The sequence below is a fragment of the Schistocerca serialis genome, chromosome 12, assembly GCF_023864345.2.
Source record: "Schistocerca serialis cubense isolate TAMUIC-IGC-003099 chromosome 12, iqSchSeri2.2, whole genome shotgun sequence".
In the NCBI taxonomy this organism is placed as follows: Eukaryota; Metazoa; Arthropoda; class Insecta; order Orthoptera; family Acrididae; genus Schistocerca; species Schistocerca serialis.
The window spans coordinates 134258155-134275710 of NC_064649.1; the positions used below are offsets into that span (position 1 = coordinate 134258155).

Consider the following 17556-nt stretch of genomic DNA (forward strand, 5'->3'; position numbering starts at 1 on the left):
CTACTTACCATTATCCATGTTTCCATCAAAGAAGAATGGTCCATAAACAGACGAATGGTATATCACACAAAACACATTGATTTTGGGTGAATGTTGTACGTGTTCAGTGCGTGCATGAGGGTTCCACAGGCCTCAGTTTGAACATGATGTTTGATTACTTTCCCACTAAGATGGAAAGTTGCTTCATCACTGAATGAATGCATTGTCTGAAAGTGTTATCATTGTGGAGTTGGTCAGAAAATGCCACTCATTTGTGTTTGTTGTTATGACAGAAAGCCTGTAACACCTGTAACTTATGCGGCTTCATAACCAAATGATTTCTCAAAAAACACAAAATTGTTGTTGTACACGCTTGTAGCTCCTGATTGCACTGAGGAGTCGATTTTGTAGCACTATGTTGGAAAGCGATTCAAATTTGTGAGACATTTTCATCAGAAACACTAGAGCAGCCAGGATTCCTTCCTTTATGTAGACACCCTGTGCCTACAGACTGTCAATCGCACCTGTGACTATTCCACATTTGTAGGTTCAAATTGGTACTTCAACTTGATACATCTTTGTACTGTAATCATGGAATTTTACATCGCAAACTTGAAAACTCGACATGATTCCTGTTGCAGAGTATCCATTTTGTAACATGTGACAGTAACCAAGTAACAGTAACCATGTGAACAGGAGACGACTGACATCTTGCAACAATGAATGTAAACTAGGCAATGTATTCGTTCCTCCGGTAACAGAGCCATGGCACAGCAATCAATAATTTTGACAACATAATTCTTTGTAATACATATATTCTTTTTTAAGCATCTTGTACTTGCATCTTAGAAGAAAGATTAAGGAAAGGCAAACCTATGTTTCTAGCATTTGTAGACTTAGAGAAAGCTTTTGACAATGTTGACTGGAATACTCTCTTTCAAATTCTAAAGGTGGCAGGGGTAAAATACAGGGAGCGAGAGGCTATTTACAATTTGTACAGAAATCAGATGGCAGTTATAAGAGTCGAGGGGCATGAAAGGGAAGCAGTGGTTGGGAAACGAGTGAGACAGGGTTGTAGCCTCTCCCCGATGTTACTCAATCTGTATATTGAGCAAGCAGTAACGGAAACAAAAGAAGTATTCGGAGTAGGTATTAAAATACATGGAGAAGAAATAAAAACTTTGAGGTTCGCCGATGACATTGTAATTCTGTCAGAGGCAGCAAAGGACTTGGAAGAGCAGTTGAGCAGAATGGACAGTGTCTTCAAATTAGGATATAAGATCAACATCAACAAAAGCAAAACGAGGGTAATGGAATGTAGTCGAATTAAGTCAGGTGATGCTGAGGGAATTAGATTAGGAAATGAGACACTTAAAGTAGTAAAGGAGTTTTGCTATTTGGGGAGCAAAATAACTGATTATGGTCGAAGTAGAGAGGATATAAAATGTAGACTGGCAAAGGCAAGGAAAGCGCTTCTGAAGAAGAGAAATTTGTTAACATCGAGTATAGATTTAAGTGTCAGGAAGTCGTTTCTGAAAGTATTTGTATGGAGTGTAGCCATGTATGGAAGTGAAACATGGACGATAAATAGTCTGGACAAGAAGAGAATAGGAGCTTTTGAAATGTGGTGCTACAGAAGAATGATGAAGATTAGATGGGTAGATCACATAACTAATGAGGAGGTAGTGAATATGATTGGGGAGAAGAGAAGTTTGTGGCACAACTTGACTAGAAGAAGGGATCGGTTGGTAGGACATGTTCTGAGGCATCAGGGGATCACCAATTTAGTATTGGAGGGCAGCGTTGAGGTTAAAAATTGTAGAGGGAGACCAAGAGATGAATACACTAAGCAGATTCAGAAGGGTTTGATGTAGGAAAACAAAAATGTTGGTTGTCCAGAGTGAAAACTTCAAGTGTCAGGAAACTTGGAGCAAAATGGATGACCGTCTGGTATTATGCCACAGACACACTTTTCCTGTATGCATCAGAGGTTGGTCCATCAGTTATGCGTCTGCCGTAGTTTTACTGCCATAGCCTCCATTTATATGTAGTGTTCACAACAAAAACACACTAGGCACACTCACTTCATACACTAAAGTGAGTTTTGAGGTACACAGGGTGAACATTAATAAAACCAACAAGCTGGAGGGATGGATTCCTGACTGAAAATGTAGGAAAAAAGGTACATGTGTCTGGAAATGCATCTTCGCCACCGTAGATGGTGTTGATGAATGAAAATTCCTCTGCCCATGTGCCATGTGTTCCTTGGGTGTTGCAGGCTGTCTGATTGATGCAGTGTACTGTAAGCAGCAGAATAGATACACAAAAGAATGGTTTGGCTTACACTACATTGGAGGGCCACTTACCTGGAGATTTTACTAGGGTTGTCTCATTACCCTGTAGAACCTTGTTCTCCAAATTTGGTGTATTCACAGTCCACAGCCTCTCTGCGCATTCGTGTGTTTGAAAGAATCCACGATTGTACAAATGCCCGAAAAGGGGTCGACATGTGTGGTGTGGTTGGTGTCTGTGTAGGTACTTGTTTCGATGTAGTTGTGCTGCCTCTCGGCCATTTCCATCTGCTTTGCTCTATGCGCACACTGTCTCGGCTTGTTCCTGATATGAATACTGGACCATTCTGCTGCTTAAAGTATACTGCATCAATCACTCAGCCTGTAACAAACGGGGAACACACGGCACATAGTCAGAGGAACTGTCATTTGTCAGCACTGGCTACCATGGCAATGATGCATTTCTGGACACGTGTTCATTCAACCTTTTTTCCTTAATTTCCGGTGAAGAATCCATCCCTGCGGTTTGTTGGTTTAATTTATTTTCACCTTATACACTGGGTGATCAAAAAGTCAGTATAAATTTGAAAACTTAATAAACCACGGAATAATGTAGCTAGAGAGGTAAAAATTGACACACATGCTTGGAATGACATGGGGTTTTATTAGAACCAAAATGCGGGATTGCGCTCCACCCCATATTGCTAGATGCGTGGAAGATCTCCTGTGCGCGTCGTTTGGTGATGATCGTGTGCTCAGCTGCCACTTTCGTCATGCTTTGCCTCCCAGGTCCCCAGATCTCAGTCCGTGCGATTATTGGCTTTGGGGTTACCTGAAGTCGCAAGTGTATCGTGATTGACCGGCAACTCTAGGGATGCTGAAAGACAACATCCGACACCAATGCCTCACCATAACTCCGGACATGCTTTACAGTGCTGTTCGTAACGTTATTCCTCGACTACAGCTATTGTTGACGAATGATGGTGGACATATTGAGCATTTCCTGTAAAGAACATCATCTTTGCTTTGTCTTACTTTGTTATGCTAATTATTGCTATTCTGATCAGATGAAGTGCCATCTGTTGGACATTTTTTGAACTTTTGTATTTTTTTGGTTGTAATAAAACCCCATGTCATTCCAAGCATGTGTGTCAATTTGTACCTCTCTCTCTACATTATCCCGTGGTTTATTGAGTTTTCAAATTTATACCAACTTTTTGATCACCCGGTAGTTTAAAAATCACTTACCGGAAAGGGGAAGGCTTAAAAACATTCACTTATTATCCAGCATCTAAATGGAAGTAAAACTACAGTGGAACTGGACATAGAAGTAATTCTGTTATTCCCTATTTAAGTGGTATGTAGCACTACTGCTAAATACTGATCTTCTAAGAGTCTTCAGCAAAATGTGGGTGGTGTTTTTAATTCTCATGTACTTCCCTTTGTCCACCAGGGAACTTTGATGGACATAAATCTTACTCCTCCTTTCATTTATTTGTTTACCTGGTGAGATGTACACTGATGATTGCACTTACATATATACATATTCACTGTTTTATATTAGTTGGAGAGTATTCCACTATCCTACTGTTGTACCATGTGTTTCTTGCGTTGAGACACATAGAAATTTAGTGTGTTTGCACAGTGGCTGGGACACTCGGATCACTGTAACAATGAACAGATGTTGCAAGTCAGTCATGGCAGCTTATTGCTCCATTCTTTTGCAGGACATTGAAGCCACATGAACAAGTGATGTTTACCTGGGAGGATCCAGCCGGAGCTAGAGAGTTGCAGTGGACTTCACCCAAAAAGAAAGAAATTTCAGTTGATCTACGTAAGGTTAGTGAACAGAATAAAAGAACAGAGTGGAAGTACCCTCTCTTTCGTTGCAGAGGTTCTTGAGCACCACAACTGCTTCATTTGCACCAATTCATCTTCATTAAATTTCTGCTATATTCCAGTGGGAGCCCCGCTCGATACATTTAGGGCAATAATACAGACTGTCAGTGAAAGACCAGAATTGGGTGTATGTACTGATGTCACCTAATATGTGAACACACATTAGTGAAACAAAACTTAACCCATTTTCATTCATTCTTTGATTAATTAATTAATTAATTTCTTCACCACACATTCGTATAACAGACATCATGCATTCATATTAATTAATTAATTAATTAATTAATTAATTCTGTTCAGTAGATCCTATCAAGGAGAACCTCTAGCTATGTGGAATGACACAACATACAATTATATTAATCCTTCCACTGCTACAAACGTGCTATCTGCATTCCAAGCTGAGAACAGCTTTAATGTGGCTGTACTCCTTGACAAATTCTGATACCTGTGCTGAGGGACGGCATTAGAACTGCTATGAAATATTTATCATTTTAAGAAAACTATTTGCTGAATAAATTTAATTTTCATGCACCTTACAGATCGATATTTTAAAAAATAATCAATTTTTCACCGTATGACGTAACTGGGTAGATAAAAAATCTACTCGCCAAGTGACGGCAGGAGAACGCATGTATAAAGAAAGGTTTTCCTTATGCAACCTTTTGGAGCCAGTGACTCCTCCTGGCAGAAGGGTAGTTTGGAAAAGTCACCCAGAGCCCCGAGTCAGGAGAGACATACTGGATGGGATGAGTAGCAAAGACTGTTGTTGGAGATTGCGACAGGCGACATTTGAAAACCTGAGAGCTTAAAGGTGGAAGACAGGATAAGGTGCAAGACGGAGATAGCTCTTGCACAGTGATTTAGCGGTGATCTCTGTATTGCATATTACCCCGTCTTCCACCTTTAAGCTCTCGGGCTTTCCAATTTCATCTGGTGCAGTCCCCAACAATCAGTCTTTTCTGTTCATCCCGTCCAGTAAGTCTCCCTTGACCTGGCCTTCTGGGTGACTTCTTCAAACTCAAACCTCTTCAGTTATTTTCCCTCACCCCTCTTCCTTCCCCTACGACCCTTCTGCTGGAAGGAGCCACTGGCCCCAAAGGCTTTCACAAGTAAAAGCTTTTTTTATATGTGTGTTCTCCTGCCACTGTTTGGTGACTGTTTCCTTTTATCTATCCAATTACAGTGTATTAGTCTGATATCATTAACTCAATACTGGTCTCAATTTCTTTTTGTAATACGGCACAGTTACTGTGCTGCATGAAATCAAGTAAAATATTGCGTGCTGTTTTAAGGAGTTTGCGGAGGTAAAAATTCATTGTGTCAGCTTTGCATATGGTCGATTTTAGCTCATAAATTGCAGTTTATGAAATGTAAAAAAGATTTTGTAATTTTATTTAAAAATGAGAGCAGAAAGATATCTCATTTTGTTCTCGAGTTACTGATTTTTATATTTGATGGACAGCTCTGTGTGGTGCGCCCATTGCCACCTCTGTGAATTGGGTCTAATGTGGTTGTTAAGATCTTCGTATTTCATAAATGGTTCATGATATCAAAATGAAGTTCTTTTGCAAATGATAGCGCACAAATAGGCATGTGTATTGTATATGTGCTCAAAACTTTTTTTATTCATCAAGACATTGAAGTAACTTGTCTGCAGCAGTGAGAGGTTGATGGCTCAGGATGCATACAGACATCAATAGCACTGTAGATAAAACCAAGCAGTGCACATATACACATCCACAGCACCTGGGAAACATTGGACCAGGGCATGTACGCACATCACAACAGTGAAAGGGTTAATGAAAGATGAGGAAATCTTCCAAACTTAATCTGTATTGTGCATTCACAACAAATGATCACAGTATGTAAAACAGCTGCACTTGTTTGCTAATTTCATACTAGCATAGCACCTGCTCCTTCACTCGTGTTGACTGTATGATCTTCACAGCCCCCCCTTAATTGAATTTTTATGTTGTTCAGAAATTAAAACATCACTTAAACTTTTCATGGTAACTGAGGCCATAGAAACATGTTTTTTTATGAATGTACTTCTGAACAAAAATCCGTTCTGGCTGCTAGAGTTGGAGGTCTTTGTTAATCCTGCCTTTTGAGTTCTGGAGGTGACATTTCCATAGAAACTTTCATCGCCTAATACACATTTCTTTAGAAGTCAAATACAAATTTTCTTAATATAATGAAATATTTTTAAATTATATATAAAAACAAAGATGAGGTGACTTACCGAACAAAAGCGCTGGCAGGTCGATAGACACACAAACAAACACAAACATACACACAAAATTCAAGCTTTTGCAACAAACTGTTGCCTCATCAGGAAAGAGGGAAGGAGAGGGGAAGACGAAAGGAAGTGGGTTTTAAAGGAGAGGGTAAGGAGTCATTCCAATCCCGGGAGCGGAAAGACTTACCTTAGGGGGAAAAAAGGACAGGTATACACTCGCACACACGCACATATCCATCCACACATACAGACACAAGCAGACATATATATATTTGGTCTTTAAATATGTCTGCTTGTGTCTGTATGTGTGGATGGATATGTGCGTGTGTGAGAGTGTATACCTGTCCTTTTTTCCCCCTAAGGTAAGTCTTTCCGCTCCCGGGATTGGAATGACTCCTTACCCTCTCCTTTAAAACCCACTTCCTTTCGTCTTCCCCTCTCCTTCCCTCTTTCCTGATGAGGCAACAGTTTGTTGCGAAAGCTTGAATTTTGTGTGTATGTTTGTGTTTGTTTGTGTGTCTATCGACCTGCCAGCGCTTTTGTTCGGTAAGTCACCTCATCTTTGTTTTTTATATATAATTTTTCCCACGTGGAATGTTTCCTTCCATTATATAGAAATATTTTTAAAAAATTTCATCTCCTAATTCAGCTCCTTAATTCAGAAGTCAAATATCATTTGTCATAGATGCAGCATATTTCAGCTTTAAATATGCTTCAGTTGTCCTTTAATAATGATTTGTTTTCAAAAAGGACTTTCGCCAACTATTTCATCCCATCAGGGGTCAGATTTCCATAAGTGTCCGCAGCTCGTGATCGTGCGGTAGCGTTCTAGCTTCCCACGCCCGGGTTCGATTCCCGGCGGGGTCAGGGATTTTCTCTGCCTTGTGATGACTGGGTGTTGTGTGATGTCCTTAGGTTAGTTAGGTTTAAGTAGTTGTAAGTTCTAGGGGACTGATGACCATAGATGTTAAGTCCCATAGTGCTCAGAGCCATTTGAACCATTTTTTTTCCGTAAGTGCTGAAACACATTTCTTTATTCCTGACTAAGAAACCAAATACCAGTTTTCCTAGTATAGCTTCAAAATTACATTAATAGTGATGTATATTCAAAAAACTCTTTCATCCCTTACTTAACCCCCTTAAAGATGGAAACACAAAAATTGCTTCTTAAACAATGCCTATACTATAAGATCAATCTATCTCCAAATTTCAAATGTATGTATGTGTGTTTGATCTGTTTTTGATGAAGACCTTATTAGCCAAAAGTTCGTTTTCTGACAGTCTTTTTGTTGTGCCTGTCTGCATCAGCATCTCCACTATATGGTGAATAGCAACCATTCTTTTCATGATATTGTTGCATTCCACCTGGATTTTCCATTGTTTGATTCAGGCTACCTGTATTACACATAATTTTACATAAAGCATCTACACAACTAATTACATTAATTCATAGAAATCACTTCCTATGTTGTATAATAAATTTTAACTATTTCGATGACCATAATGTTAAGATTTTAATGTACTTCATTATTCTACCAATTGACTAAACTGAATACTGCTTGACAAATATGTTGCAATTTTACTGTGATTTATAGTTGTACCAACTGACTATATTGTATGCAGTTGGATAATGGTCAGCTATAATGTTTATTTACATTAACATGGTGGTTAACAGTGAATTGACAGTAAGGCCATCCATTACTAAAAAGATTAGGTGAAGACACTCTGAACCTTCCTTTGGTTTTAAATTTACATTGGATCCATAAATTAAGCTCTACCATTGTGTAGTATAGTTGCCATGGTATGTTGTGGATGTATTGAAATTAATTGTACTTCCTGCAGTAGGTAATGTTGCATAAATGTCCATTATCTGTAATGCATTGCCTATGCATTACATCAATCTAGAAAACATGTCACATTTTCAAACTAGGACTGATTTTCCGTGAGTCACATTGGATTAGTCAACAAGTAACATGTGGTCTTCTTCACAACCACAGGCAGGACAGAAAAAACTCCTATGTGATGATATCGTTTTCATTGAGGCAATGTTCTGCTAATGTTATAAATGTGCTAGACAATAAAGGAGAAATTTATTTATGAAGGAGTAATTTTTTTTAATGCTCATCTAGTCATTGTTTACATATTACTAGAACTTTGTTTTAATGCCTTATTATAACAGTACATGTGTATGCATTTCTAGCAACATAATTTTCTTTGTAACATAGATACTCTGAAGATGGTCCAGTATAGGCCAAAATCAGATGCTGAGTAATAAATAATAAAAAAAGTGCAGCTGTTGTATATACACAAATCTTACAATTATCTATGCCCACTTGTACAAAATATTGCGTATAAATAGGGACAGGAAAATTTTTTCACAAAGATATCTTGAAAAACAATGCAAAATTTGGGGTGTTCAGTAAAGCAACACAAAATCAGCAATTTTTATCAAATACCACGAAAATGGCAGTTTTTGCAAAAATCATGAAATTTGCCATTTCCCATATAAAAAACTGTCATAAATCTGAAGACGATAGTTTACAAGTATTCGTAACTGATAGTTACTGACAAAAAATAAATAAATAAATTAATTATGGAAAAGATGGACACTGAATTTGTCAAAAATAAATAAATGAGAATCTGACTAGAAAATAACTCCTAAGTTGGTAAAAACAGTAACTCCAAAATTGATATGAACAGGAACTCTGAATTTGGCAAAAATAACAACTCCAGATTTGGCAGGAACAGTAGCACTGAAATTGGCCTTAAAATATCACTGAAATTGAAATTAAGTAAAATTATTTTTTCCTATTACTACCTATAAATTATTACTATACTGCTTAATATTATTCATGCTCATGCCACATAATTTACACAAGTAAATTAGAAAAAAAAAGCTGATACTTTGAAGAAACCTGCTGCCTCCTCACTTATGCTAAGTAGAATCTGCTTGTCCTCTGTTCCTAAATGAATATTTGCCTTATAAAAATGGTATTTTTCAAAGAAAATATTTACCTAAATCTGTCAAGACAGAGACCTGTTTGTGGTATACTACTGTTTTCTTTCAACTTTACAACAAACACTGTTATTGCCATATAGCTTACATAACGTTTCAACTCTGGAATATTCAGGCAATGGTTCACGAGGAGTGCTATTTAATTAGTAATTTGTATTTTTTAGTTGGTGAGGATTTTCAGTTTCTCGTTTTATGACGAATATCTTCCCTCCAGAGTAAATAACTCCATTCAGAACGCTAGACAGGGAGGGAAAGTCTGTAGGGAAGTTATAATTATTCAGTCTTAAATATAAAATTGCTTTATGAAGATGTAGAGGAGAGTCCATTAATACATCTAATAAAAGATACAATAATTCATGTCAGCTTTTTGTACTTGGTATGTCAATTTTTGTTAATTTTTTCCCCCCCCTTGTGCAGGATGCAGTTGACAGGACGCAGTTGACAGACAATACAGAACTGTGGTGGGTTTCCTTTTTGGACGGCTTGCAGCGCATTCTTCTCTTCACGGAAGACATGGCGATAGCGACTGCGTGCCAAGCCGCTGGGGACCTGGAGCCATTTGACAGAGAGATCAAGCTGTCAGTACACGGTGTCGGACTGTCCCTGGTGAACAACGTTGCTCGTACAGAGGTCATGTACCTTGGAATCGCAAGGTGAGAGTTTTGTTTCAAGAAAATAAGTAGATTTTTGTTGAGGTGCAGTACATAGCATTTGAATTATATATTTTATACAGTTTTCAAGTGCCGCTTCTTGTACACAAGCAATTTATTGCTAACAGGTACTTTTTATCGTGATTGCAGAGTGTGCATTGTCTTTAAGAAAATTTACTAAATGCACCTTATCATTTCACTGGTGTTCAAGATTGTAACTACATAATGTCATTCAAGAAAGGCATTTTCATGCATGCTCTGATTTTTATTTTGAAATAAAATTTTCATTTAATATTAGTATTTAAGTAATTTCAGTCCCTTGGGCACAACAGAATTGTTAAACTTACAGCATGTTATAATCCACACAGCAGTTTGGGAAAAAGCATTTTGTGGTGGGATCCATAACCTTGTTGCTACTATGGACATACTCTCTGCATTCCATGCCGTAGGGGGCTTTCATTATGGCTGCACTGCTCGCCAAATGCTGGTGCCTGTGCTGAGATACGGCATCACAGCCAATATGAAATATTTATCTTCAGATTTTTTTAAAACTATTAGGTGAAAAAATTTGTTTCTTGCACGTCTTACTATGCTGCATCAAATTAAGCAAAATACTGCGTGAAATTTTAAGGAGTTTGCTAAGGTGGGGGAAAAAAAAAATACATAAACTGCATATATGGTTGACGTCGACTCATACATTAGAGTGAATGAAATGTAGATATCAAAATTTTACTTAAAAATCAGAGCAGAATGGTATCTCATTTCATTCTTGGGTTACTAGGTTAAATCCAAGTGATGGTTGCACACAATGTCATCATTCACATCCTAGTGCATATCTCATAAATGATTAAGGATATCAAAAGCAGGTTTTTTTGCAAATGATAGCACATAATGAGGCACCCATGTCATTCAGTAAATACTGTAATTTTTTTTTATTCTCTAAAATATGGAAATAACTTGCCTATAGCAGTAAGAGGTTCAGGAAGCATACAGGCGTTCATAGCAACATAGGCAAACCTGAATGGCATGTGTATACAAGTCCACAGCAGGTGTGTAACAGCATAGCAGGATGTATATACATGGCCACAGCAGCAAAAGGGTTAATAAGAGTTCCTCACTGTCATAACAGATATGGGCATAACTATCACAGGTGTGAACTTCGTATGTAAAATGCAAACTTTGTACGGGCGTAAATAATGTAGCAGGGTTAGGATGGTCACGGAGTATTGTTAACTTTGTCACAAGCCACAGTCTTAGTGTATGATGGAAAACAGGGGAGCAGGTACAGTGTACCACTTCAGGCATCGAGGAGTTGTACAGTCAGTGAGAACAGTGACAAGTGATTTTAACAGAATTTGTGCAGCAACAGAAGGTGTCGTCTCCAAAGCTCTTTCACAGAGAGAGACTGCACTGTAGTTCCTTCTCTAGATGGTCACACAGATGAGAAAATGGTAGATATCGAAATAGATGACAGAGGGATAGAGAAACAATTAAAATTGTTCAAAAGAGGAAAGGCCGCTGGACCTGATGGGATACCAGTTCGATTTTACACAGAGTACGCAAAGGAACTTGCCCCCCTTCTTGCAGCGGTGTACCGTAGGTCTCTAGAAGAGCGTAGCGTTCCAAAGGATTGGAAAAGGGCACAGGTCATCCCCGTTTTCAAGAAGGGACGTCGAACAGATGTGCGGAACTATAGACCTATATCTCTAACGTCGATCAGTTGTAGAATTTTGGAACACGTATTATGTTAGAGTATAATGACTTTCCTGGAGACTAGAAATCTACTCTGTAGGAATCAGCATGGGTTTCGAAAAAGACGCTCGTGTGAAACCCAGCTCGCGCTATTCGTCCACGAGACTGAGGGCCATAGACGCCAGTTCACAGGTAGATGCCGTGTTTCTTGACTTCCGCAAGGCGTTCGATACAGTTCCCCACAGTCGTTTAATGAACAAAGTAAGAGCATATGGACTATCAGACCAATTGTGTGATTGGATTGAAGAGTTCCTAGATAACAGAACGCAGCATGTCATTCTCAATGGAGAGAAGTCTTCCGAAGTAAGAGTGATTTCAGGTGTGCTGCAGGGGAGTGTCGTAGGACCGTTGCTATTCACAATATACATAAATGACATTGTGGATGACATCGGAAGTTCACTGAGGCTTTTTGCGGATGATGCTGTGGTATATCGAGAGGTTGTAACAATGGAAAATTGTACTGAAATGCAGGAGGATCTGCAGCAAATTGACACATGGTGCGGGGAATGGCAATTGAATCTCAATGTAGACAAGCGTAATGTGCTGCGAATGCATAGAAAGAAAGATCCCTTATCATTTAGCTACAATATAGCAGGTCAGCAACTGGAAGCAGTTAATTCCGTAAATTTTCTGGGAGTACGCATTAGGAGTGATTTAATATGGAATGATCATGTAAAGTTGATGGTCGGTAAAGCAGATGCCAGACTGAGATTCATTGGAAGAATCCTAAGGAAATGCAATCCGAAAACAAGTAGGTTACAGTACGTTTGTTCGCCCACTGCTTGAATACTGCTCAGCGGTGTGGGATCCGTACCAGGTAGGGTTGATAGAATAGATAGAGAAGATCCAACGGAGAGCAACGTGCTTCGTTACAGGATGGTTTAGTAATCGTGAAAGCATTACGGAGATGATAGATAAACTCCAGTGGTAGACTCTGCAGGAGAGATGCTCAGTAGCTCGGTACGGGCTTTTGTCGAAGTTTCGAGAACATACCTTCACCGAGGAGTCGAGCAGTATATTGCTCCCTCCTACGTATATCTCGCGAAGAGACCATGAGGTTAAAATCAGAGAGCTTAGAGCCCACACAGAGGCATACCGACAATCCTTCTTTCCACGAACAATACGAGACTGGAATAGAAGGGAGAACCGATAGAGGTACTCGGGGTACCCTCCGCCACACACCGTCAGGTGGCTTGCAGAGTATGGATGTAGATGTAGATGTAGATGTGGATGTGGTACGGTGGCTTCAGGCAACGGAGCTTGTGTCGGCACGACACTGGTGGCATGTTTGTGGTCTGTCATTCGTGTCGGTGGCCTTTACAGCTGGAGCAGCACCAGTGGCTTGCTGACAGCCAAAGGCATACAGTTGCCAGAAACAGACAGCTGGTCTCAGTAGATCACGAACGAGGTGCCCTCAGATGCAGTTGGTGAACTGGTGACTCCCAAGTGGCATCCTGGAGTTGACTGAAGTCAGCCAGCAATAGACCTCCAGCTGGAAGACTCCAGTTCGGTTCTCGGTAAGATCAGAACTGGACACAGTCCATAGACCCGTGCTTTTGGCAGGATCAGCGTTTAGTAGTAGTTAAGGCTGGGTGATCCTCATGAGGTTGATGACGGAGTCTTTTGACCAGAGGGGGTGATTTTTATCGCTGCTTGACCCGGCCTCATTGTGACGGGGTGTCACTTTCGATCACACAGACTGCTGAAGCGGCGCACACCGAGCCCGGGCACGGTGTAATCTAGCTTACCACTATGGCGGCCTGGCCCTTGTGCTGTGCTATAGCTGCAGTGTTCCAACTCTACAAGTAGTAGTAGGCTGAAATGTGTGGGAACTGGCTCACCTCAGTGTCCGAATACAGACTTGTGTCTCGGCACTTATCCAGGCAACAGAATGTTGTGGCAGACTTCTGGCTCACATAGTAGTGAGTTGTGGACGTCGGTTTGGCTAGGTAATGGTGTAATGACAACTTGTTAGAAGTCATTAGTGCAAGGGTATGAGTATCTGCCAGGAAGTTTAAAATCGGCAAACACTCCACTGCAGAGTGTTATGTTCCATTGTGGAATACTGAATACGAGGTGTGATCAAAAAATATGATGAATGAATTTATTTAGCAGCATCTCCTGATGCTACAACCACGTGATGTAATTTGTACGACCGTATGTACTCGAATCTAAGCCGCACTTTTTTTCCGGTTTTTGTAATCCAAAAAACTGCCTGCGGCTTAGAATCAAGTGCAAAGTAAGCGGAAATTCTGAAAAATGTTGGTAGGTGCCACCACAACTAACTTCTGCCGTCGAATATATGTAGCGCTACACAGGCTTGCTTTGCTGGCACAAAGATAAATACTGGCACCAAAACCTCTGCGTCAGGAAATAAATTTTAAAATAAAAGGTGGAACACGAGCTTTTCTCTCCGCCCTGAGTTTCGACCACTGCATTTCAATGTACTGCGAAAATCCGACTGGCAAGACTGTTAGGGGTTTTTGTCAATATGGCCAACTCTGCATTCTGAATTTTTTCCTACCTGTGAGAAGAGATGGTTGCTAATAGGAACTTTTATGAATTGTGAATCACATGCAGTGTTCTCTTCACCATAAGAATAATACGAATATAAACATTTTGTCTTGTATTCTTTCATGTTTGCTGCTTTCTCATTTAAATCCTGTCTGCCTAATAAACTACGAAACTAGAGTGGGACAACAGCAAACTCGGAAGAATATACATATCATATCATGTCATGTTTATATTTGTATTATTCTTATGCCTAACAGTGATACAGTCAGAAATGGAGCACGGCAATTGACTATATTTTTAAATCTAAGATGACTCTATTTTTGTGCAGAATGTAATGTACTGAAGAGGCGTCTGCAATGATTTCCAAATGGAGAAAAATTTTCGCTAAACTCTCGTTCAGAACATCTTCTATCATACGCAGTCTATTATTTGGTTCTTGTTGATCCTTATCAAAGAAAGCAGCAGTGTAAGTAACAACAAATAGCAGTCTCTTGCCATTGTTTCGCTAATGAGACAATTCCTCTCTTTCTTTATCGTAAGCGGCAGTAGCGCGCACAAAAGCAAGCCATGCCGCGACCGGCGACAGGTCGTAAACACGCAGTATCAGAATGCGACAAACAATGCATGACACAGTACAGTAATGCATTTTCAGTTTAGAGTGACGTAAACACCTATAACAAAGAGAAGGCACTTAAGAGATCAAAGAAAAATAAGCAATCAATTCAAACCATACGAAGCACGTGAAAAAGGAAGGGTACTCGTATAAATACGGACGGAGTGCCTGACGCATAGCAAAGGCTACCTGGTAAAGCTCAACTGCTAAGCTTATGACTCGAACCAAACTACTGTAGCTGTATCGTCATTCATTCGACCTAAATTGTGTCTCATATTAAAATGGACCAACTTTGTTTCGATTTGGAGGTGCGGCCTAAAACTTTTCTCTCCCCTTGAATCTTGAGTCTCAAATTTCAGGTGCGGCTTACATTCGGGGAAAATTTTTTTTTCCTTGATTTCGAGTCTCATTTTTCAGGTGTGCCTTAGATTCGACTGTGGCTTAGATTAGAGTAAATACTGTAGCTTGATCCACTGATGCAGGCAGCATCAAGTTCAACCCATTCTGACTTCTACATCTACATCTACATCTACATCCATACTCCGCAAGCCACCTGACGGTGTGTGGCGGAGGGTACCTTGAGTACCTCTATCGGTTCTCCCTTCTATTCCAGTCTCGTATTGTTCGTGGAAAGAAGGATTGTCGGTATGCCTCTGTGTGGGCTCTAAGCTCTGATTTTATCCTCATGGTCTCTTCGCGAGATATACGTAGGAGGGAGCAATATACTGCTTGACTCTTCGGTGAAGGTATGTTCTCGAAACTTTGACAAAAGCCCGTACCGAGCTACTGAGCGTCTCTCCTGCAGAGTCTTCCACTGGAGTTTATCTATCATCTCCGTAACGCTTTCGCGATTACTAAATGATCCTGTAACGAAGCGCGCTGCTCTCCGTTGGATCTTCTCTATATCTTCCATCAACCCTACCTGGTACGGATCCCACACTGCTGAGCAGTATTCAAGCAGTGGGCGAACAAGCGTACTGTAACCTACTTCCTTTGTTTTCGGATTGCATTTCCTTGGGATTCTTCCAATGAATCTCAGTCTGGCATCTGCTTTACCGACGATCAACATTATATGATCATTCCATTTTAAATCACTCCTAATGTGTACTCCCAGATAATTTATGGTATTAACTGCTTCCAGTTGCTGACCTGCTATTTTGTAGCTAAATGATAAAGGATCTATCTTTCTGTGTATTCGCAGCACATTGCACTTGTGTACATTGAGATTCAATTGCCATTCCCTGACTTGTCAGTCAGTGCCTAGACATACTTGAGTCAGTTTGTGTTTACCATGTCTGTCATTCATCGTGAAATTTTAGCTAGACATGAACATTAAATTCTGTTTGGAGTTGCAAAAAAGTGTGAAATAAACTCATAAAATTTTGAAATTGGTGTACAGTGATAATCATGTAATCAGACTGTTTGCAAGATGTGATGATGATGATGATGATGATGATGATGATGATGTCCCATACCCTGAGGAGCGTAGGGGATGATGTGGGAGACCCGCACCGCCGACGAGGCAAGGTCCTAGCGGAGGTGGTTTGCCATTGCCTTCCTCCAACCGTAATGGGGATGAACAATGATGATGAAGACGACACAACACCACCCAGTCATCTCCAGGCAGAAAAAATCCCTGCCCGCCGGGAAACGAACCCAGGGCCCCGTGCGTGGGAAGCGAGAATGCTACCGCAAGACCGTGAGCTGCGGACTTGCAAGAGGTACGAGGGATTTAAAAGTGGAACTGAATCAACAGAAGATGAGCAATGATTGGGAGATCCATTAACCTCAAAAACAGAAGAAAACGTGCAAAAACTGACAAACATTTTTTGTTTGAAGAGACAAATGATTATTCAAGAGCTTACTGAAGGACTTCCCATCCTATATGGATCTGTGCAAAGCACTTTAACCAGAAATTTCCAAATGAGACAAGTGAGTGAAAGATTTTTCCCAGACATTTGAATCATAAATGAAAGGAAAATTGTGTGTCAGTTTGCACAGAGTTGAAGGATCGCCTTCATTCAGATCTGGACTCCATGTCGAGAATTGCAACTGGAGATGAAACTTCTGTCTGTGGGTACGACCCTGAGACAAAAATTGAACTCACAGTGAAAAACCAGTGAAACTTCTCACCCTAAAAATGGATGTTATTCAAAATCAAATTTCAAAGTCAAGCTCACTGCTTTTAGTTTGAGGACATTATGCAATCAGAGTTTGTTCCAAGGGGAATAGCTGTAAACAAATGTGTGAGGAAAGAGACCAGAAAAATAGACCAGTGCCTTCCTTCTTCATTGCAATGCTCTGTACCACACTTTAAATTCGCAAATTTTTGCCCAGAAAAAGTGTTTCCATCTGTCCACATCTGCCTTAATCACCAGGCTCAGCACCGTGTGCCTTCTGGCTCTTCCCAAAAATTAAAACCTCCGTTAAAGGAAAATGTTTTGACACGATTCCTGACATCAAGAAGGCCAAGACAAAGCAACTGAACAGACATCATTCTAATCCAGCAGCCACTATAAATTAAGTCACAAATGAATTGCAGAGCTTGGCTGCGAGCAACCACCGATTTAAACCGATGGGGAAAGTTGAAAATTTGTGCGAGA

The 17556-nt window shown here is 40.0% G+C and overlaps 1 protein-coding gene across 1 annotated transcript in view; it reads left to right on the forward strand.

The window, feature by feature from the left end:
* The window catches only part of LOC126428046 (intermembrane lipid transfer protein Vps13), a 487343-nt gene that overhangs the window by 392772 nt on the left and 77015 nt on the right, over positions 1–17556 (forward strand). Inside the window, exons 48-49 of the mRNA XM_050089923.1 lie at positions 3998–4109; positions 9842–10077. Coding sequence (XP_049945880.1) covers positions 3998–4109; positions 9842–10077 — 348 coding nt within the window. The remainder of the gene's footprint in view (positions 1–3997; positions 4110–9841; positions 10078–17556) is intronic.